This window comes from Talaromyces rugulosus, chromosome I, assembly GCF_013368755.1.
Source record: "Talaromyces rugulosus chromosome I, complete sequence".
In the NCBI taxonomy this organism is placed as follows: Eukaryota; Fungi; Ascomycota; class Eurotiomycetes; order Eurotiales; family Trichocomaceae; genus Talaromyces; species Talaromyces rugulosus.
In genome coordinates this window covers 3,795,945-3,817,653 of record NC_049561.1, presented here as the reverse complement: position 1 = coordinate 3,817,653, position 21,709 = coordinate 3,795,945, and the positions used below count along the sequence as shown (strand labels likewise).

The 21,709-nt window shown below is 48.2% G+C and overlaps 8 protein-coding genes across 8 annotated transcripts; 5 read left to right on the top strand and 3 right to left on the bottom strand.

Annotated features, from left to right (window-relative positions):
* Window positions 1-138: 138 nt before the first annotated feature.
* Window positions 139-1,634, top strand: TRUGW13939_01266 (uncharacterized protein; the record flags this gene model as incomplete). The annotated part of the gene is made up of 3 exons (XM_035484468.1): window positions 139-196; window positions 264-782; window positions 835-1,634. The coding sequence occupies 3 exons, from the start codon at window positions 139-141 to the stop codon at window positions 1,632-1,634; spliced, it is 1,377 nt and encodes a 458-aa protein (XP_035340361.1).
* Window positions 1,635-2,019: 385 nt separating this feature from the next.
* On the bottom strand, window positions 2,020-3,198 carry TRUGW13939_01265 (uncharacterized protein; the record flags this gene model as incomplete). The annotated part of the gene is made up of 3 exons (XM_035484467.1): window positions 2,020-2,066; window positions 2,134-2,488; window positions 2,548-3,198. The coding sequence occupies 3 exons, from the start codon at window positions 3,196-3,198 to the stop codon at window positions 2,020-2,022; spliced, it is 1,053 nt and encodes a 350-aa protein (XP_035340360.1).
* A 1,243-nt stretch (window positions 3,199-4,441) lies between these two features.
* On the top strand, window positions 4,442-6,156 carry TRUGW13939_01264 (uncharacterized protein; the record flags this gene model as incomplete). The annotated part of the gene is made up of 3 exons (XM_035484466.1): window positions 4,442-4,708; window positions 4,770-5,048; window positions 5,104-6,156. The coding sequence occupies 3 exons, from the start codon at window positions 4,442-4,444 to the stop codon at window positions 6,154-6,156; spliced, it is 1,599 nt and encodes a 532-aa protein (XP_035340359.1).
* Window positions 6,157-6,731: 575 nt separating this feature from the next.
* TRUGW13939_01263 (uncharacterized protein) lies at window positions 6,732-11,081 on the top strand (the record flags this gene model as incomplete). The annotated part of the gene is made up of 3 exons (XM_035484465.1): window positions 6,732-7,094; window positions 7,169-8,162; window positions 8,224-11,081. 3 exons carry the CDS (start codon window positions 6,732-6,734, stop codon window positions 11,079-11,081), a joined length of 4,215 nt encoding a protein of 1,404 aa, XP_035340358.1.
* A 1,713-nt stretch (window positions 11,082-12,794) lies between these two features.
* TRUGW13939_01262 (uncharacterized protein) lies at window positions 12,795-13,689 on the top strand (the record flags this gene model as incomplete). Its single annotated transcript, XM_035484464.1, has 4 exons — window positions 12,795-13,183; window positions 13,245-13,378; window positions 13,438-13,559; window positions 13,621-13,689. 4 exons carry the CDS (start codon window positions 12,795-12,797, stop codon window positions 13,687-13,689), a joined length of 714 nt encoding a protein of 237 aa, XP_035340357.1.
* A 123-nt stretch (window positions 13,690-13,812) lies between these two features.
* On the bottom strand, window positions 13,813-15,948 carry TRUGW13939_01261 (uncharacterized protein; the record flags this gene model as incomplete). The annotated part of the gene is made up of 4 exons (XM_035484463.1): window positions 13,813-14,191; window positions 14,256-14,494; window positions 14,558-15,297; window positions 15,354-15,948. The coding sequence occupies 4 exons, from the start codon at window positions 15,946-15,948 to the stop codon at window positions 13,813-13,815; spliced, it is 1,953 nt and encodes a 650-aa protein (XP_035340356.1).
* Window positions 15,949-16,792: 844 nt separating this feature from the next.
* Window positions 16,793-19,871, bottom strand: TRUGW13939_01260 (uncharacterized protein; the record flags this gene model as incomplete). The annotated part of the gene is made up of 8 exons (XM_035484462.1): window positions 16,793-16,930; window positions 17,001-17,646; window positions 17,698-17,881; window positions 17,932-18,114; window positions 18,173-18,836; window positions 18,890-19,251; window positions 19,304-19,628; window positions 19,686-19,871. The coding sequence occupies 8 exons, from the start codon at window positions 19,869-19,871 to the stop codon at window positions 16,793-16,795; spliced, it is 2,688 nt and encodes an 895-aa protein (XP_035340355.1).
* A 397-nt stretch (window positions 19,872-20,268) lies between these two features.
* TRUGW13939_01259 (uncharacterized protein) lies at window positions 20,269-21,521 on the top strand (the record flags this gene model as incomplete). Its single annotated transcript, XM_035484461.1, has 5 exons — window positions 20,269-20,430; window positions 20,488-20,598; window positions 20,646-20,777; window positions 20,834-21,328; window positions 21,378-21,521. 5 exons carry the CDS (start codon window positions 20,269-20,271, stop codon window positions 21,519-21,521), a joined length of 1,044 nt encoding a protein of 347 aa, XP_035340354.1.
* Between the last annotated feature and the right edge of the window lie 188 nt (window positions 21,522-21,709).

Here is a 21,709-nt window from a genome sequence, read left to right as displayed (position 1 = left end):
GCCTCTCCTCCACTCACTCCATCCTGTCAACGCATATTGCGCCAACACGCAAAGAATCATTGTCGCATTCCTTTCCTCGATAGCGACAGATAATTCGATAGTGATCCATGGTCGCCCGCTGCTAGATAACTGGCAACTATGGCGTCCGTATCGCCTCCCAAACCCTGGGAGAGGGCGGCCGCTGGGTCGGCGACCGGTAAGATATACACCTTTAAAACTGGTCGCATGTTAATACATTCCAACTGACTGAAATAATAATGTAGCCTCACCTGCTGTCGGGGCCTCCCCTGCGACTGCAATGACGACTGCCGCGCCTGCGACGTCCACAGCCCCTGCTGCCTCGGCTTCCACGACTTCTCCCTCGCTACCATCACGACCTGACAGCTTGAACTCTGTTGTCAACCAGACAGCCTCGAACTACTCTCCATACGGCGCCAACAGAATCGGCGCTAGCCCTTATAGTTCATATGGCGGATATGGCGGATATTCGTCGCCATATTCGCGATTGGGTTCCATGGGCTCCATGTATGGAGGAGGATACGGCGGCTATGGAGGCATGGGCGGCATGGGAGGCATGTATGGAGGCATGGGCGGCATGGGTGGCATGGGCGGCATGTACGGCGGGATGCCTGGCGACCCGAATGATCCAAATAGCTTGACAAATTCGTTCAGCCAGGGTACCGCTGCGACCTTTCAGATGATTGAGAGTATTGTTGGTGCTTTTGGAGGCTTTGCACAGATGCTTGAAAGTACATACATGGCCACGCACAGCTCCTTCTTTGGTAAGTTTTGATCCGTCTTCGACTATCACGACAAGCTCTGACTTGCATATAGCTATGGTGTCGGTTGCAGAACAATTCGGCAATCTACGAAACACGCTGGGCTCGGTCCTGGGAATATACACATTGATCCGATGGTTCAGAACATTAATCGCCAAAATCACGGGCCGTCCACCCCCCGCGGACGCCACATCTTTGACTCCCTCTGCCTTTTCCGCTTTCTTGAGCGGCCGATCTGCCCCGGCGACGCTTCCTGACGGCAGCCCAGCTCCTCCTCGCCCGTCCAAGAAGCCCTTCTTTATGTTCGTCCTGGCCGTATTTGGCCTGCCTTATTTAATGAGCAAGTTGATTCGTACCTTGGCGGCTCGGTCGCAAGAGGAGGAGGCTCGTCGACAGCAATTGATTGGGCCAAACGGGGAGCCACAGAACGCTCCTCTGGATCCGACCAAGCTCGATTTCTGCCGCGTACTATACGATTATACCCCTGATGCCCAAAACACATCAGGAATTGACCTGGCCGTGAAGAAGGGCGACATTGTTGCAGTTCTCGGCAAATCTGACCCCATGGGCAACCCGTCTGAATGGTGGCGTTGCCGTGCTCGCGATGGCGGCGTTGGCTACCTGCCCAGTCCGTATCTCGAGACCATCCAGCGACGACCTGCCACAGCGGCTATCACTGCTGGAACAAGCCTAAGCAGCGCCCCCGGCAGCCGGACTGCCACCATGACCAACGCAGACGAAACCCAACGGTCTCAAAGCATGTCATCCGTCACAAAGGATAGCAAGCCTGTCATTAGTGGCAAGATGGGCGACATCACCCCTGAAAGCTTCCAGAAGAGCGCCTTTAACTCGTGAATGAGTCCTTTTTGGTCACTTTTTTAATTTCTCCTTGTTTATTTGACTGTATAACGGGTTTATTTGTGAGCTTTCGGTATTGGGTTTGAGCGTTCTTTTAGAGTTTTTCTTCCTCTGTTAATTTGGGATTGTCATACCACGATATTCGTTTTAGTAACGTTCGGGAAAAGCAGTTAATAATATTATTCTGGTTTAACTCGGTTGTATCTCATTGAAATTTATGCATCTGCTATTGGTATTTTTGTGATTGTTTGTCAAAATCTAACCGTGATATGCCCATAAACTACCACCATGAAATTCAAATACACTCATCACTCGTCGTATAAAATTTGCTAAATCAACATGAAACGGCATCAAGGCCTGACTGATTCTAATACAGACAGACTCAGTTGGGCATCTCCAACACATACCGACCTGCAATTTTTCCTTGTTCTGGACAAAAAGTTAGCAAAAGAAATATCCATCCAAAAATGCATCAAAAAAAAAGAGATTAACGAACCCATCAACTCGTACACCTTGCCCAACTCAGACAACGGCACCGTCTTAAAGGGTGACTTGATCAATCCCCGCGCGAAAAAGTCAATCGCCTCGTCTCCATCTTGCCGGTTGCCAACATAACTTCCCTTGATCGTGATCATGCGCACTACAGTGTTGAACACGGGGGCTTTGAGGAATGCATTCGCCGGTAGGCCGATGGCCACGATGGTGCCGCGTGAGCGCACGTAGTCTGCTGCTTGTTGGAAGGGGAGCTCGCTGACGGCGACGAGGATGACAGCGTGTGGGCCGAGGCCGTCGGGCGTGGCCTTTTGGACGTCTTTGACGAGATCCTTGGATTTGGTGAAGTCGACGTATGCCTGGATATAGTTTGTTAGTTTTTTTTTGCCAAGTGGTGATGACGGTGGGTTGTGTATACCTCTGCTCCCAACGATTCACACATGGCCTTTTTCTCGTCCCCGCCGTCAATGGCAACAATGTGAAGGCCCATTGCTTTGGCATACTGCTGAGCAAGTGATCCCAATCCACCCCCGGCACCGACAATGGCCACCGTCTCTCCCGGACGCGCCCCAGACTCCTTCAGCCCCTTGTAGACGGTCACACCGGCACAGAGCACCGGCGCAATAGCGTCCAGGGCTACATGTTTGGGAATCTTGGAGACATGTGCCGCCTTGGCGATAGAGTACTGTTGAAAAGTGCCATCGACGGTGTATCCGGAAAGCAAAGCCTTTGCGCATAGCGGCTCGTCGGACTTGCGACAAAATTCGCAGGATAGACAGGACCCATTCAGCCATTTCACACCGGCATGGTCGCCGATTTCAATGCCAGTGGCCAGACTGCCCTTGGCAACCACGATGCCGGCGCCTTCGTGGCCACCGACCAGAGGCAGTTTGCGTTCGAGCGGCCAGTCGCCCTTGACCGCGTGCAGATCTGTGTGGCAGACACCAGAGTATTTGATGTTTACAAGAACTTCATCCGGGCCGGGTTCGGGGACGGGGATTTGTTTGTAGGTAACTCCTTCTCCGTGGCGTTCCAGCACCTGCGCCCATTGTGTCTTTGGAATGGCCATTTTGTCTCAGGTAAATTCGATGTTGTTGAGAAGAGTTTTATAGATGAATTGCAATGTATATCGTATAATTGAATTATAATTCTCGAGTCAACCGGGGTAACTGGTCCCTTTTATAGAATCCAGAGATCCCTTACTCCGGAAACAGCAACAACATCTATTATTTCCTAATCGGGTAATTTCGCCACTAACAATGATCCACAGCTGCGAACTCAGAGAGCTCACTGACACCACCCCGCACTCGGGTGACCGGAGATACTGCGAGTGAAATCCAATGATATCCTTTTGTAGTTTCTGGATCTGTCATTTTTCAGGTTTTAGCTAGAAACTTCGATTCGAAGAGGGCGAATCAGGATTAATGCGGGGGAAAGGGACTGGTGGTTCGACACGAGCCCCACCTAGTTAGGGGGCCTAGCAGTGGGCTTTGAAGCTGTACTATTCAAAAGCTAGCTTCTAGGCTATAGATGAGATTTGCTGATTGATTGCATCGTGTGTTGTTTTTTTTTTTTGTTTTTTTTATCATTGCTGGGGCCGAGTCAGCGGACCAACGGAGCGTGGTTTCGGATGTATGGCATGCTGTTTGCAGGACGAAGGGGCTTGTCCCCCGCGCGGGGGGGATCGGATTGTGTTGTGATGTGATTAAATGGTGTTTATTATTATTTATAAAGATAAGACTGAATATTAATGTTGAACTTGGATCTGGCCAAACTAATAAATACACGTAATATATACATGCATTAACCTGCTATCACATGCGCTCTCGTAACACAGCCAAGCGGATTGAGCTAATTACCATGTTACGCGAAAATCTTGAAGTCGTTTTAAATGCCCGACCGTTGCGCCGGAAAATATCAGCTTGTCGCAATTCAAAACTGAACTGGGTGCGACGATAATTGCTATTGCGTCGTGATTGCACCATGCCCAGAGTCCGCTTTGGGTAAAGCGAAAAACCGTTATCGCTCGGTGCAACGCTAGCGAGCAAACCAACACCCCGGAGACGTTCGAATTTTCTTTCTCTTTTTTTCTTCTTCGGGTTTGTTTTGGAGGGTTTGGTTTGGGGTTTTTTCAGTATGGAGGATATATTCTGTTTTTTCTGTCATTTATCTTCAAAGCGTGTATCGTTATTTCCCGATACGTATAACGAATTGGATATTTTCTGTTTTCGAAACCGTTAAAAAAAGACATCCAGACGCTTTTTAAAAAATTTTTCTTCTTTCACTCCGAATCACCGGGAATACTCAACCAGATGGGTATTTCCAATGACAGCAATGACAACAGTCACAGTCATTCCGCGGCTGCGAATAACCAAGATGCAACAGCACCATCACCAGAATCACAGGTTGTGCCAGAGGTATCGGCCAAAGGCATAGATGGTAAACCCACTGCTGGAATAATGAGTCGGATATGGTATATCGTCACCTGGGTCCCGCCAGCATGTCGGTACGACCCCGAAAATCCGCCCAAACTTACACTGGCGTTGAATATCCTGTTTGGAATCGCGTGCACATTTACCGTATGTGATTTCTTCTTATGAACATCATGTACATGTCTAACCAGTTCCTGATTATACACAGGTCGCGAATCTTTACTACTCTCACCCGCTCCTGAACATCATGGCCATCTCATTCGATATCACCCAGGAGCGAGCTAGTACAATACCTACTGTGGCCCAGGCTGGGTACGCTGCAGGCCTGCTGTTTCTCTGCCCCATGGGCGACATTGTTAAGCGTCGGCCGTTTGTGCTGCTCTTGATGGCATTTACAGCCACGATATCATTGGGCCTCTGCCTGACTAAGAGCTTTGAAGCCTTTGTTGCACTGAACTGCATTATGAGTGTGACAACAGTGACTCCGGTTAGTTTTTTGATTTTGGTGAAAATATGAAGGTAATATTGACATGCATTATTAGCAAATCATGCTTCCCCTAGTCAGCCAGCTCGCAGCCCCTAATCGCCGAGCTACAGCAATTGCCATCGTGGTCTCTGGTCTGCTGCTCGGGATTCTCATAGCCCGTCTGCTGTCTGGAATTATCGCCAACTACTCGTCCTGGCGCAACGTGTACTGGATGTCATTTGCCCTGCAATACGTCATTCTCGTACTCCTTTGGTTCTGCATGCCCGACTATCCGCAAACGAACAAGGGCATGAACTATTTCCGCATGCTCTTTAGTATTCTAGGGCTCATTGTGAAGCATCCCCAGCTGGTTCAGTCTTGCCTGATTGGCTTCTTTGTTTCGTCGACTTTTACTTCCTTTTGGACCACCCTTACATTTCTGCTATCGGGAGACCCATATAATTATTCCACCGTGGTAATTGGCCTCTTCGCGCTCGCCGGCATTGTTCCCATGCTCTCCGGCCCCTTTTTCGCAAACAGATTCACCGATAAATTCCACACCCATGTCTCCGTCCTCATAGGGCAGATCTTTTGTCTCATTGGCATTGCAATTGGTACATATACAGGCAAAATCACCGTTGCGGGGCCTATTATACAAGCCATTATTTTTGATTTCGGTCAGCAGATTTCACAAGTCGCCAACCGCACGGCCATTTACGGGGTTGAACCCAAGGCGGCAAGTCGCGTGAATACAGCGTACATGGTATCTGTCTTTTGCGGCCAGCTCATGGGCACGGCTGCAGGGAACGATTTGTATGCTAGAGGAGGATGGATCTTGTCGGGTAGTGCGAATATAGGGTTCATAGGCGCTGGGATGGTTATTTTGCTTCTCAGAGGACCGAAGGAGACGCGGTGGTTGGGTTGGCGAGGAGGCATCGACCTGAGAAACAAACACGATGAGGATGGTGATGATTCTGCTCAACCGCAGCGTCAGAATGAATCACGCGGTGCTGTTCAGGCTGAAGGAACAGACAGTTCGCCGTCGGAAAACACTGTATCGCCCCAGCAAGGTGATTTCGAGAAAGGAGATGTTCAACAATCTGCCACAGCCGGCCGCGTATCGGAGTAGGATATCGACAATGTCGTCAAGCATGAGCCAGATGCCAAGGGGGAGGAAGACTTGACGACAAAAGCATACCGAGTGAAGAAAAGTGACGAGAAATGTTCAATATAGCATGTGAGCGATTTGAGCGCCGTGAAATAATTCATGAGAGATGTGGCATGATAGATTTCTGTGTGACTATTGGAGATAGATACTAAAATATTGAAACAAAAATATAAGGTCCATTGAAACAATACCAATTGGACATACTGTCGGTTTATTGCAGCCTGATTTCTTCGGTCAGGTTCATCCTTTAGCTCATTCTCACCGGATCTCTTTCGTGGCTTGAGTATTTGGTTACTAGGCTTGGCTGATAAGATACTAACTTTTAAATTTAATATTTTTCGCTGCGTTGTTTTTCGGAAATCGAACTATTTGTGCCAACTACAAAAATGCCGGTCTCTATCCGCTAATCACTGGCTGCATACTCAGCCACTCAGCCGCTGAGCCCCCTCCACCTATCTTGTCGGGAATAATTTCAATTCCAAGGAATCACAGAATTGTTTGTTCACCAACTATACCCCTTCACGTAGATACTAGTCATGGAGGAGAGGGCTCGATTCGCAGTGATATGGAAGCAGGCAAAGGATCAATACCGGACAGCGACAAATGAGGACCTGGACGACCCTTCGCTGGCTCACCCCGCTACGGCTGATGATCTCCTCTCGTCGTTAGACAAACAAAATAGCGATTTCAAAGCCTTTCGGGAGAAGCGATCGCAGATTTTCAGCACCGTCGCTGCTGTCTGTCGACCTATCGAGGCTTTCGCAGACTTGGCTGGTGACGCCTTGTCCACGTTTTTCCCAGCCAAAGTATGCTTTGGTGCGGTTAAGTATCTGGTAGGTGCCGCCAAGGGGGTGTCGGAATCATACGGTGCAATTCTAGATCTTTTTGAGACCCTCAAGGTGAGGAACATACATGACGAAGTTGCGACCTGTAGTGCACAACCCAACTAACCGAAGTGCATCACCAAAATTAGGACTTTCTTGGCCGGCTCAAGATATATAGTCGAGGAAGCCTCGAACCAGAACTTCAATCAAAAGTAGCCGAAATCCTGGCAATCTTGCTTCAGGTGTTCGGCCAGTCAGCGAAAGTCATCAAACGCGGCTCCCTTGGACGCGTACTGCATTTCACCAAAAATGCTTTACGAGGACAAGATGAAACGCTACAGGACCTTCTGGGCAAGCTTGACAGACTCTGTCAAGGCGAGCACCGGCTGGTTGCCGCCGAGACGTTGACAGAGGTGAAGAAAACGGGGCACATGCTTAGAAATATGGGTCAAGCAGCGGAACAAACAAAGACCATTGTCGAGGATACCCATATTCAGATGGACCAGGTTAGCTCTGGTCTTCGGGACTTACGCGATGAGTTCCGCCAGGGGATGCAAGATGTGGTTGATACGAAAACACAGCGGAACATCGACCGCATAAAAGGTATTTTACAGCCGTCTGTCTACCCACGAGATATGTATCGGCGGATTGCCAAGCTGCGTGTTCCAGGTACTGGGGACTGGATTCGCAATGAACGACTATTCCAGAAGTGGATAGGGGAGTGTGACAAGCCGGTGCTATGGATATCTGGAAGCCCAGGAAATGGCAAGACTTTCATCGCACAGAACATCATCTCATTCCTGCAGGACCAACCTCTCAATTCTTCATCTCCTATTTCTGTCGGATATTTCTTTTTTAGAGATAGCGACCCAAAGACAAGAAGTTTCCATCTTGCGTTGAGGGACATGGCATTCCAAATATATCAGAACGACCCTCTGTATAGAAAGTATATTGATTCCAACTGTCACTCACCTGCCGAAATCGAGACCATTCAGAGCACGTGGCAGACTCTTTTTGAGGACTATTACTTCGACACTAGTCAGCGAAGAGATCATATTGCATTATTGGTCTTTGATGGTGTTGATGAGGCATTCAAAAACGATCGCCAAACATTCTTGGAATTGTTGTCAGACGCCGAGAATGGTAAGTCTTCTTTTCGCCCTTCATATCAAGTTCTCCCGATAGCTAATAAGACACCTAACAGCTTCCAATCCATTCAGCATAAGGATTCTTCTAGTTGGTCGGCCAGAAATATTGGACGATATTGCAGACGCTTTGGAAGAAACTGTGCCAACAATCCACGTGGACTCATCGAAGAATTCAACGGATATCGCGACTTACGTGCAAAACCGAATCCATAAATCGCGTGTGCTAAGTCGGGTTCCAGAGCTACAACGACTAGAAATCGAGACTACACTAATAGAGAAGTCCCAGGGAATGTTTCTCTGGGCTGATTTGATGCTCAGGGAGCTGAACACAAAAACTAGGACTAGTAGCATCCTAGAAAGCCTGAACAAAGCGCCTAAAGGGCTGGATAAGATGTTGCAACACGTCCTGGAGACATTTAGTGACATACTGTCTGAAGAGCAAGCGGCTGATCTCAATACCATACTTATGTGGGTGACGTGCGCAGACAGACCCCTAACTGTGCGCGAGCTTAATGAGGCGTTGGCACTAGAATCAGAATATGGTGATCGTATTCTTGATCTAGAAACGACTCTGCGTACACAATTTGCTTCATTATTCCTTCTCAATCGAGAGGACGGATTAACCACCGCAGATCTGCAAAGTAAGGGGATGTTCTCGGACGAGAACGAGTCAGACAGCGATGGGACGTCGGAGCGGGAGCAAGAGCAGAGTTTCAGTTCACAGCCGTATACAACTACGGTAGTCTTCTGCCACGCATCGATTGGCGACTACTTGCGCAATCCAAGTCATTCGAAGGTATGTGCAGGCGACAGTTCCATTAGGGTTGGTGTCGACATCGTCCAGGCGCGAGCGACTACGTTGAAACTGTGTCTGGAATGGATAGTTTACCGTCCTGCAGCCGGAGCCTATTATATGATATCTGGAGTATATTCATATGCAGTTCGCCATTGGACCAATCACTTGAAACAAGTGGTCAATCACCTACCCAGCGTTGATGCACAGGATAAAGGAGAAGCTGGAATTTTACTTTGCCAAATACTTGGGCACGTTGATTTGGGAATGTTCGAGGAGAATATTTTGCACATTATCAAAGTCATTAGTCGCGAAAACATGGAACTCATCGCTACATTCCTTGCTGATAAAGAGTTTATCGATAAGATCGAAAATGAAGATATGTGGATATGGATACAGGAATGCTTAAGAACACCTGCCCAAGTCTTCGTGCCCCTGGCCCGTGAAGCGGCTAGAGTGTGGCTTGTGGAAAATCAATATAGCATTCGAGTACCTTATGAATGTATGAAGGCAATTTTGAATGTGGTTACCCTGTTGCAGGGTGGGAATACCGAAAACAAGCCTGAATCTCCATCCATCGAAACAGTGCTTGTAACGGCTAGATGGGCGCAACTAGAAGAAGATGCATGCTGGTGTGAACAAGTTGGGTTATGTCTCCAGCTTTTGGAGCATTATGACGCCGCTATTGAATATATGGAGTCCGCGTTAAAGCTGCAACCAATTCGGTGGACTGCCAAAAAGAATCTCGCAGAACTTTATGGGATCCAGGGAAGGCTGGACGATGCAATCCGGCTGCTTAAGGAGTGCGAGTCACGGTATGAGGAGCTGAAGTTGGAAAACGAGGACCGTGAGACGACCGATCCTGAATTTGTCCTTTATATGGACGTAGCTAGTGTTCGCTACAGCATAGGGATAAGCTACGCCCGACAAGAAGACTGCGAAAATGCTCTTCACTGGCTCTACTGCGTTTGCTTGGATCTTGACGACCGGAGCAGCTATTACATTTTCAAAGCCCTTCCAGCCGCTCTCCGGATCCTGCTTTCATTACCCGAGCCAAACTATAAGGGGATAATGCAACTAATCAAGAGCCTGGACGAAAGGCACTTTTACGGCACATCGTTTCTCTACGACTGTTTTAATGATAACTTGAACAACGCACACTTTTTCTCAACACTTGCAGTTGCAGCCAAGGAAACCGGTGAGTTGCAGTGGCTGGAGAGTAAATATAAAGGGTCGATGGCCTGTTTTAAAATGAGAGATGTTACAGTCATGTGTCTTGAAGAATCCTTGGCATACCTGTACTACAAGTTTTTGAATGAGGAAGATAAGACTCTTCTCATTTGGAATAGGCTCATGACCAAGCGCAGAACCCCCTTGGCGCTTCAGTACGGCGATTATGTCACGTGTAAGAATCGTGTCTGCTCGGAGAAGTCATTTCGTCTGTTCTCCAGAGCTTTAAATACAAATGAAGAATTACAGCCTGCCATCATACAAGAGCTTGAGAAAATTTGCATGGATGCTATGTCTACACTGTTAGGCACCGATGCTCTTTTGGGCAATCTCTCGGCCATGTATATGGGAGTCTGGCACCGAATTCATGGCCGAGAAACGCATGCGAAGGATTACTTCAAGCCCTATATTAAGCAGGCACTGCAGATGCTCTGTGATGTATATCCATATAACGACATGCCTGTCTATATTTCTCTGGGAAGGGTACTTGCTATGGCTGGTGATAATGACGACGCTATAGCCGCTCTACAATTTGCTCATACCAAATTGCCAACTCGAGATGATACTTCGACATCTGAAGGACACCACATGGTATCTCCGTGGCTTGTATATGCCGAGGTCGACGTACTGTGGCACTGTGATATCTGCCTTAGAGCATGGGGAAACTTGATCCATTCCAACGTCTGCTGCTATTGCGGTGCGACACTCTGTCAGGCATGCCTTAATAACATGAAAAAGGAGTCTATTCCTACCCACGCATGTGACCCTAGTCATGAATGGTTAAATATTCCTGCGCCAACGGCTCTTCCTGGAGAAAATGAGATTATACGTGGGGTAGAGGTGCTTTCTACTGACGAATTCATATCTCAGCTGGAACGAGCCTGGACATGATTTGAAAAAAAAAAAAAAAAAAAAAAGCCTTGCTCTGGAATTAGTATCGGTTTCCTGTTACACGTCGCTTAGAACGAGTCGGAAACGAGAGGCATATTCCGAGTGGGAGTTATCGCTATCAATATAGTATTTTAGGGTTTGTGATAATTAGAATAAGGCACGGGAGCCGGAGAAACAAAGCGCTACATTGCAGAGCGAGAAATGCGTGGTGATTGGAGCCTATCGGTTGGAATTTGTTATGGGCTATGTGCAGCATCGCCTTGAACAGTTTGATAGGCGTTGACTCACCTAGATAATTGCTTGCAAGCGGTCAAGTGAAGTCCAGATTAAAGGTTGTCCAGTGGATTTCTTGAAAATAGCAGATCTCGCGCAAATAACTTTGCAAACCACGGAATTCTTTCTCCAGACAGTTTCCAAGGGCTGGTGGTATCGAGACTTACTAAACTTGTGTGCTGTCCACCTATCCGATCATTTCGGGCTGAAAAAATTTCTGATGAGATTTTGGGCATACCAGTGTATCAGATGTGGAGCGAAGATCTATTCATTTACTCCGTATCCCGAATCCATTTCTCCACATAGAGTAAGGTTAGTTTGCTGGTCTGCGAACGGTGGCACTGGTCAGCACTGTAACAATTGGATCGAGGTAACTAACCACTTTAGTTGGATGAATAATAGTTGACGTGTTGTATGGTTCCAATACCGCCAGGAACTAGACGTAAAGGTCATGCCACTTGGTCAAAGCTAACTGGGGCTCAGCTAATAGGTCTGACGCCATGGTATGGATTATGTATCACTACGTATCACTGCATTGACATGGCGCGGCTGGCTGCCCATCCCCACGATCCGGCGCCTAATTTGTCACTCAGCCTTCCAGGCTGTCAAAAACCTGCATGTTGGTCCTTGCAGATTAATATATTTTTTGTGACATGGCCTGGACCATCATCAACCATAATCCGGAACTCTGTTTGTTTCGCGGTAATAATGGATAAACTTTTCTTTGCTTTTGCAGTACTGTACGGTATTACGTATACTTCACCAGTAAGTAATGAAGCGGTGAAGATCACTAGGCTAATAAGAGAAGCATATTTATCTACCGCTAACAGACTGGCGCCGCCAGCCACGGGAAGAAGAAAATACTCCTTACCTTCGACATATGTAAGATAGAAAGTTGCGCTGTATGTTACCATATATCACTCTCTTCACCGACCCGAGCATTCTTTCAATCTAGGCTGCAATAACAAATTGTCAATTTACCCTTCCTCGTAGGAACTGACCTTTTATATTAGAATTTATGTGGGCAACAAGAAACATTAAGCAAGACGGATAAGGTGTCTAGTTGCTTATAAGGGCGGGGTGCTTGCAGGTAGGTTTGCCTGTATCCGTATTGCATAGCTAGATCATTTTTTATTACGATATTGAGAAAGATGTAGACATAGGTGGCTGTAAAATGACATCATAAGAGAAAGGTGCAACCATCTTCACCGCAAAATACATGTAGAAGCGCTGCCAAGGGATGCACAAGAACAGACCCGCCAGCCATGTACGTAAAATTAGATGGAACTGTTGTATTTAGAGAGTAATATTTAATCATTGACTAGCCAGCTAATTTATTGTTCAGTACAGCCATAGTCTTGTGCATAGCTCAGATAAAATATATCCCAGCTGTGGCCAGACCTCCCCAATTGTCATTGAACAACCGTCTTGACCGCAATAATGTACGAAAGCATCATTCCCTTCCCAGCGGAATCAGCAAGCACAGTCGACAAGTACTGCTGCTCTCATTCCACAAGCCTCCCGCCGTTCTTCGCCGAACACGCAGCATGGACCGTCGACAAGTTCCAGACCTCGTATATGATGTGCTGTCAGCTCCAGGCACAAATGTGTGTCTTTCTCGCAAGCGACCGCCGCGCTAGGCGGGTACTGGAGATCGGGACATTCACGGGATATAGTGCGTTGGCGTGGAAGGAGGGGATGAAGGCCCTAGGCGGGGAGGTATGGACGTGTGAGGCAGGTCCAAGAGCGATTGCAGCAAGCAAAGAAGCGTTTGCGAAATATGATCCTGAAGGAAAGATTCATCTGATCGAGGGACCTGCTTTACAGACGTATGTGGACCGTTTAATCTAAAAGAATGATGAAAAGAGGAAGTTAACGAGTATTGTTCAGGTTACAAGAGATCGCCCATCCGCCATTTGATATCATCTATATCGACGCTCGGAAGTCCGAGTATATCGGATACGTGGAGACCATTCTTGAAAGAAAGCTTCTGGCGGAAAATGGGATAATCCTTGCGGATGACAGTAAGAATTGCCTTCATGTAATTACTGTGTCTAAGTTAGGAAGTTAATGGATATGGTAGCGATCCATCTCGGGCTGGTAGCCGATAGATCTCCTACAAACCCGCATTCGGCGCGGGAGGACATCGAATATAGCCTCCAGCACGCTGATAATGTCCATGAGTTCAATGAATGGGCTGTCAAGGTATATATTTTCTCAATTATATCGACACGAGATCCAAGAATTGGTGCTAACTGCGTTCTAGCATCCTCGACTGGACGTCCTCCTGTTTCCCATCTTTAACGGAGTGACGTTTATCAAAACAAAGTCATAATATTAATGATTCGCCTAGAATTGAAAAAAAAAAAAAAAGAAAAACTAGAAAACCTTTCATTATAGGGTTAGTTGAGTCACCGATGACCTTGGCCAGCAAGGAATATACCAGTATATTACAGTCTTAAAAATCCTCCAATGCCGTCAAAAACCCCTGTCCCTCCTCGCCCACACCCATAACCGTAGACGCAGCCTCCGATCCAAAAGGCAAAGCCAACGACATCAGATAATTCCCATTCCCAGTTCCCTCAACCCTCACATCTAGATTAGTATTAACCACCTCACCACCTAAATAACCACCCGCATCAAAAAAGAAACACCGACATAGCTCAACAAACTCTTGAAATAGGCCCTGTATCGCCGCAATCGGCGGACTCAATGGGCCCATCTGTGCCAGACAGCGTGAGACGGTGGTCAGGATCGCAAAGTCGCCACTGTGGGAGGTCGCGACCGCGTTGCAGAAGAGCGCGATGTATGCTGTTATGGGGTAGTATAAAAGGGTCCTATTATTCATTTACGATTAGACAACCAGGTAGTGGCAACTAGATAATGGATGGAAGGACGAACCAGTGCAAATAAGCGACTGTCTTCTGTCTATCGCTAGACGCGCAGAGCGAGATGAGCGCCTGGAGCCCCCGGCGGGCGGAATCGAGGTATGTGTCTACGGTCATTGCGGGCTGGGCCTGTCTGAGAGCAAGCTGGCGCAGGTGCAGGAGATTAGTGAGGATGCAGTGGTATGCGAACTCAAGGGTGGCGATTTCGCTGGCGGGATCGAGGCCTGTCCATTTCGGGGAGGGGGTTTTGATCTATACATGGTAAGTTTTTTTCTGTGTATATGTCTATGGCCTGGTTATGGACGTGGTAAATACTTGGTTGATATCATGCCGGATAGCCTCCATTTTCTGCAAAAAGATGGTTCCAACCCCATGGACAGGCTGGAAGGCATTATCCCTAGCTGCTTTGGCGGGATCGTTCAAGAAAGGTATCATTGCGTCTTGGACTTTGGCGAGTTCCAGGTTAACAAGGATGAGCTCGGAGGCGGTGATATTCGGTGTCGACGGGCTGATAAGGATGTTCGGGTCGATATTCAGAATCTGAGGCCCGCCGAATTTCCACGCATAGTTCCTATCGAGTTTGTAACACCACATGAAGCAGTAGTACTCGGCTTCGGTGACGGCTTTGAGATTAAAACTACCCGGATAAAGACCGATGTCTATGCAGACGCGGCATGCGGTCTTCGCTAGCTCGCGGCAGGTATTGGTATCGCCTGACCCTTGGTGTAGAAAGATGCCGCATAGTAGGGCTTGTAGTAGGGGTAGGGAGGGTTTTGTGAGTAGGGGAATCTTTTTTAGTGTTGCTTTTGCCGTCTCCCGATAGAGCAGGGCGTTATGGTGGAGGTTCTGGGATAGTTCGTCGTCGTCCTGGCTGGTGGCGAGTGTTGCGTTGAGGAACTTGAATGCGAGGGAGTTGACGCAGACAGTGTACAGCGTTGAATCAAGGGGCGTCGCGGTGTTGGATATAAGAGATAGCCCCATATGTTTGAGATCGTTTTTGCTAACGTGTCTGAAGTAGTCTGAGATGAACGAGCCGAATTTGTCGCTGCCGATGTCTGCCCGGCACAGTAAGCATAGACATTCATCAATGAACAGGGTGAGTGGATCCTACCATTCAACATCCAATACAAAAGCTCCAACGAGGGAATATGGCTCTGGCCGTCCTCTACCTCCATCTCAGTGCGCTGCTCCATACTACTAAGAACCCGGCCAGCCGTGGATAACGCAGATTCCAGCACCAGCCGTCTAGTCCTAGTAAGATCCTGCGAAGTATCAAGCTGCCACCTATGAACCATCTGGTCCTCTGTCAGCGGTACAATGGACATCCAGCTATAGCCCATGTTCATGTTCATATTCATGTCCAGATGATTCAAAAGCATGAACCGCTGGTCATAACCTAGCATGTCCACTAGGAACCCGTTATCCTCAACGTCAAGTTCCAACCCAGATTGCGGTTCCAATTCAGGCTGCTTTGGAAGGGCACCAAAATACGAAACGTCCGTGGCCCGAGATTGGGCCTGAGCGTGAGACTGTTCCTGTTCAATGGGGTTAGGGCTAGGGTCATGCCGGTGGGCGACCCTAACAGGACCGAGAGCGAGAGCATGAGGATGATCATCACCACGGGCCTTAGCCCTTCGTTGCCTTGGGCTTTGGCTCTGGCTCTGGCTTTGGAGATCTCTCTTCGGAAGGCGTCTCATGTCCCGCATCCGCGTACAGGTGGAGTTCTGGTCTAGGCAGTTTCCACAGGGGTCATTTCTGTCGCATCGCACCTGGTCTCCTTCATCAGTAGGGAGAAAGAAAGAAAGAAAGGATTAAGATACCTTTCGAGAATGGCACGAGTCGCACTGGAGTTGAGTTAGAGTACTATGCATTAACTTTAACTTGTACCTATAAAAGGGGACTGCATACCACGCGCCGCCCTGACATGACGAATTCAATCAGCCCTAAGGATCGCCGGTAACGGATAAGACTAGAGTCGGAATAGTCCGGGGAACGATTAGTTTCTTCGCAGAGTGTGTGCCTCGGGGTATGGAATGCGCATATAGGGTACTTCTTAAATTCCAACAAGAAAAGAAAGCGGCAGAAGAAGAAATTATTAACATCAAAACCATTCACTACAAAGATCCGACCAGAGAAAAGATAATAAAAAAAGTCAAGTCGGTGCCAAGTCCGCCAGTAAAAAACTGCGCCATGATCCGGGTGTTTTCCGGCCAATGACATCTTTGAAGTTGTTATACTCCGCTATTTGTGGTCCTATTTTGGTAAATTGTCTTAGGCTTCAGCCACAAACCGTTGAAACCGAGAGTCCCGGACTACACGATGTAACCAACTCTTAGCAGACTTTAGTTGAAATTAACATTATCTCCTGCCAGTTAGGGTTTCGTCCTTGAAGCAGCCAGAATATCCATTGTGCATATTCATCCGAATCTAAGAACACGGTATTAAAACAAAATACAGAAAAAAGAGGGAAAATAGTCTAGAAAAAAGCAAAGACAAAGATGGCCCCTAAAATGAATACATAACCCTAAAAACAGAGCAGGTAGGTAGCAATCACCGCCGCTTAAAACAAGAAAACACGCCCGTCTTCCCCAGGAACCACAGCGCCCCCATGAAGCGGAAAATGGACAAGGTCGAAGTCGCCCATAATAGGCACTTGAAGTACCAAGCTGTGCGGTCTGTGGATGTAGTCTGCCCAACAATATTATTAGCTTAGTCTGTAGTACCATATAAGCAACGCTTGGTAATGGGTTAGGCATACAGTCAGACACAAAGTCCTCACACCAGCATTATTAATCAGTAGGGCAAGCAACGAATTACTCAACGCCCAGCAGAGCACCAAGTTCGTGCGGAACGTCTTATATGAATCGTCCAGGCTAACCGTCTTATCGGGTTCTGGCTCCTTGTACTCGGCGAGCGCTCGACGGACCGTAAGTTCGAACTCAATATCGATATCAGCCTGTGGCTTATCAAGTTCCTCGACAAATGTGCTCTTTGCACCATCAGCGAGCTTCGTTTGGGCGGACGGTAGCGACGCTGCGGCGTTGTCGGAGCCCTTGGTGCCCCAGGAGACGTCGTGCCAGTTGCAGAAGGCGTAGACGTTGAGGACGTTGATTGTGGAAGGCATGCCGAGGAAGTAGGCCCATGAGGAGGTGATGAGGTGCCACGGGTCTAAGTAGAGGACGCTGCCGATTAGATAGGTACCGTAGGTGGAGACGAGGGCGATAAGGACGAGGCCGGTGGTCGAGGTGAAGAAGGAGGCGACGAAGCCGCCGGCACCGTCGTCGAAGTTGAGGTCTATATTACCACCGGTAAAGGCTTGGGCGACGAGGTAAAAGGAGAGGATGAGGATGTACATCTGCACGAGGGCGAAGTAGAGGAAGGAGAGGATGTAGGGGACTTGTGCGCTGTTTGTTGTTGTTAATATGATATGAGCTGTAGGGAGAGAAACCACTTACCCCTTTGGTCTGTTTCCGAGGGCGAGGAAGAATTGGTGCATGAGAAACACTAGGTAAAGGATTTTAATAACGTTGTTGACGATGGGCGTAGCGTCGTTACCAAACGGCCAGCCTTTATTCTTGTTAGTTGCGCTCGGTGTGCCGACGATGTCCATGATGACCGAAGTGGTGAGCCAGTACGATGCTGCTCAATTAGTATTCAAAGACAATAACTTGTAAGGGGAAGAAGCATACCCAGAGAAAACCATGTCATGATGAGCTGACAGACGTTATAGATCAGCTGCACATGCAAAAAGAACAACCGGACCAAACTATGGCCACTTCCGTAGATACGCGCAAAGTGCATGACCGAGTACAAACTCGCAGCAAACGACCCATTGAGCCATCGCCGTCGCTGACTGAGGAACTCCGGTGGTGCTGTTTCGTCAGTACCTGGGAAAGCAAAAAAAAAAAATACATATCAGGGGTAGCATACCTTCTGGAACGTCAGTCTCCCCCTTGGATGTTTTAACGTAAGTCAATGTCCACTTCTGGCCTGCCTTTGCGACAAGTTCAAAGCACAAAATGCGGTCCTCAGCCAGGAACATATTCTTCTTGAAGATATTCATGCCCTCGATTCCCTTCTTCCCTAATCTCTTCGACAGTGTATGGTCACCGTGAAAGTATTGCTCTAACGGCCGACCCATGATGGCCCGGTAGCGGTATGCAGAAAAGGCACCAGGTAAGACACTCACGTAGCCAAAGCTACTCTCGAGCGGCTTATCAAGAATATTAGAGATCTTGTACTCAAAATTCTGAGCAGCGACGAGTGGATTCACGAGCTTTTCCCAGCGTGGACCAAGTAGAGCATGAATTTCGCCGCAAGCCCCGCCGAGGTTCTTGTTATTATAGAATGCTTCCCAGAGAGCGAGGAGGGATTTATGGCCTGGTTTCGTGCCCGCGTCGATCAGGATACATACCTCTGGGTTCAGGATACGTCCAAAGGCATTGAACAGCCAACGGTGGGAGTTGATTTTCTTGCTGTTTTTCTGTTTCAGGCAGAATATCATCTGGACCGGCGGGAGGTTCAAAGGGTCCCCGCTTTGAGGGCGGACCAACTGCAACGAGGGCGTGATCGATAATTGCGTGGTGTATTCAAACTAAGCCCAAAATTAGATGCATTACGGTCAGGTTTGGTAAGGGCCAAACTAACAATATGTGCTTCAGTTTCTTTCCCGTCAACATCGTGCTTCATAATCCCATCCTGGTATATCCCCACCGTGGCCAGCAGATCGAGAGTCTCTTTATCGCACGGATCCATCCCGTCAAAGACCAGACAGACCACGATCTTCTGCCACGCGGGGCCTCCTTTGTTCCAGAACTGTGTTCTCTTTAAGTTGACAATATCGCGGACATTTTGCATGACGCCGTGGAGAGTCCGGGCTGTGAGGATCCTGTCTTCGTTGTAGTATGTGATGGCGATTAGGAGCTCGGTGTACCGATTGTACATGGACGCACGGAGGTTGTAGCCATTGCGTAGCGTGAAGTCGTCGGGGTCGCATGTCGCAGCCGTATCTAAATAAACAGTAATATCAGCACCGTTTCTGATGTGGGTTGCATCACATACATCTCAGATGGGTGAATTCATTAGGACTCTCTCCCGAATCTCGATACTGCGGCTCAACGGAGTTGATGATCGCGCTTGGAACTGCATGGTCAACGCTCAAGACGGCCCTCTTTGCCAGTTTAATTCTGCGAGTTGGATAGCGGCGCAGGCCTCCAGCCTGGCGGCGGTGCCAGGAAGAGGCGCTGTTGGAGTTGGGCTGGATGGGCGTTTCCTGGAGATCTTGTTGATGGAATCCAGATTGCCAGGACGAGCTGGACGCGGTGGGAAGAGCATCATGCGATGGTGGAGGATAGAAAACAGGGTCACCGCTGTTGTGATACGTGGGCTAAAAGAAATATCAGTCGACCGTCGGGGTTGAGACAGGAGGGTATCAGACGCTAACAGAATTGAGTTCTTGTGCATAGTCGTCCAGATGCTCGTAGGAGCGCAGAGGATAGGATTCATCGTGTCGTCGATCCATTGCGCTGGTGGTGGTGGTGGTGGTTGTGAAGATGGTGATGGTGAGAGGGGAGGGAGCGGATGGCGAAAACGGCGAGATGGCGCTGCTGGTAGGGACAAAGGAATCCATGCGGATCCAACAACAGATGAGACACAGGATCAGACATTTTCAAACAAACCAGGCACAAACGCATAAAGATTGACCGTGAATCACCGCTTATTATGATTATTCTTGGGGATTAGGGTTAACTTGACGCTCCTGGGGCCCCACTGCTATGCCGACCCAATAGTCAGTCACCAGCGCCCAATGTCAAGAATCATCAATCCACCATCAATTTATCATTATCGCTACGCCGAACCAGACATCTACTCCAAAGTGGCAAGCTGGAATGGCCGGATCCCGTGGTTCAAGACACCATGTCGCTACAAATACGCGACGATGCACGCACCTGCCTGGATAAGAAGAGGCTCTCCGCTGTTCCTCCATGCTGCCTTAAATGAAGCGCTTTTTTAGATCATCGCCCTGCATGGATGTCCGAATCCATATTTGCAACTCGAATGCAGACTCCGTCTCCGGTCATGTCGTGCTCGCCTGCGAGACCCAAGTGGACATAGCCACCGTTGCAATAAAGCTGTCGGGGTCGGCGATATCGAGGGTGCACTCTAGGCGACTTTCCGAGTCACATCAGGTATGTATGCCTCACCTCATTTTTCTGTTCTCAGGTATATGTCTAATGCTGAGGCAGCTTTTCGGAACAAGTGAACAACTATTCCCTCCTAACAAATGCGCGAGCGCCTTCACCTCCAGAAGCGTGACTCTACCTCCAGGAGAACGTGTATTTTCATTCTCAATTCAGGTCAGCTTCTGTCAAGTTGCCTGAACTCACTGATTAACCTAGATTAGTTCCCAAACTCGCACCATCTCATGCGGAATCTGCCACCGTCCACAGGAGACAAATCATCCCCGGAGGAGATCAAATATGTCCTCGAAGCGACAGTCCAACAGGACGGGCTCATTCGCAGAACTCGTAAAGCTGTAAGTACCGCGAATGTTGTGGCATTTTTACTATATCACCTTTAACTCGAGAATAGACCCGAGATGTAAAATTCTATCCTATATCTACCATCACGCTCCCACCTGAAGGCCAGCAGGTCCAGACCAAAATGAAGAGGATTACCTACCACGCAAAAGGCTCCTCCTGCGAGGTTAGTGCAACGTTACTCAACGGGTCCTTCCTCTTCCTAGGCCAGGCGATTCCACTCGCCGTGGAAGTCACAAACACAAATCAGTCTAGCAACGACATATTTCTGCTCGACTTCCAGTCCATGCTCTTCGAAACAACTGAGGTTCGAGCCCAAGGGGCTGCAGAATCAGTCACCCGGGCCTGGATGGTGCAGACGATTGCCAATCTGCAGCAGCCGTTTGTGCCAGAATTTAGAAATGACGAAACGGTATGCGTCGTGAATAACAACTTATGGAGTCGGCATAACGTTCCACTATTCCTGACCCCGGCATTCGAGACGTGTAATATCAGTCGCAGGTATAAGCTGGAGATACGGCTTGGGATTGGATTTGCGGGGAATAATGTCAGTTCTCGTCTACTACTTATCGACGTAACGCTAACTTCTATTTCAGGTAAGGATAGTCGAGTTCCAGTTTCCGGTTTACATTGTTTCCCCCGGGCTGTCTGCAGGATCTTCTACGATCGAGATGGAGATGCAAGCCCCAGAGTACTGTGAGAAAGAAGTACTTGAGAAGCTAGAGTTCGAGGGTTTATAAGGTTACGATGTTGCTACGAATTCTATTTATTTAAAAGCAGGGTAATCGTATCTTCTTAACCTGACTCTACCTATTTATAATAAACAAATTAATAAACCGGCGTATTAACGAATGAATGAATTGGTAGAAGGAGAAGGTGGAGGAAGTAAATAATTAGAGATTAGTTTCATAAACTGCGAGAAACGGGT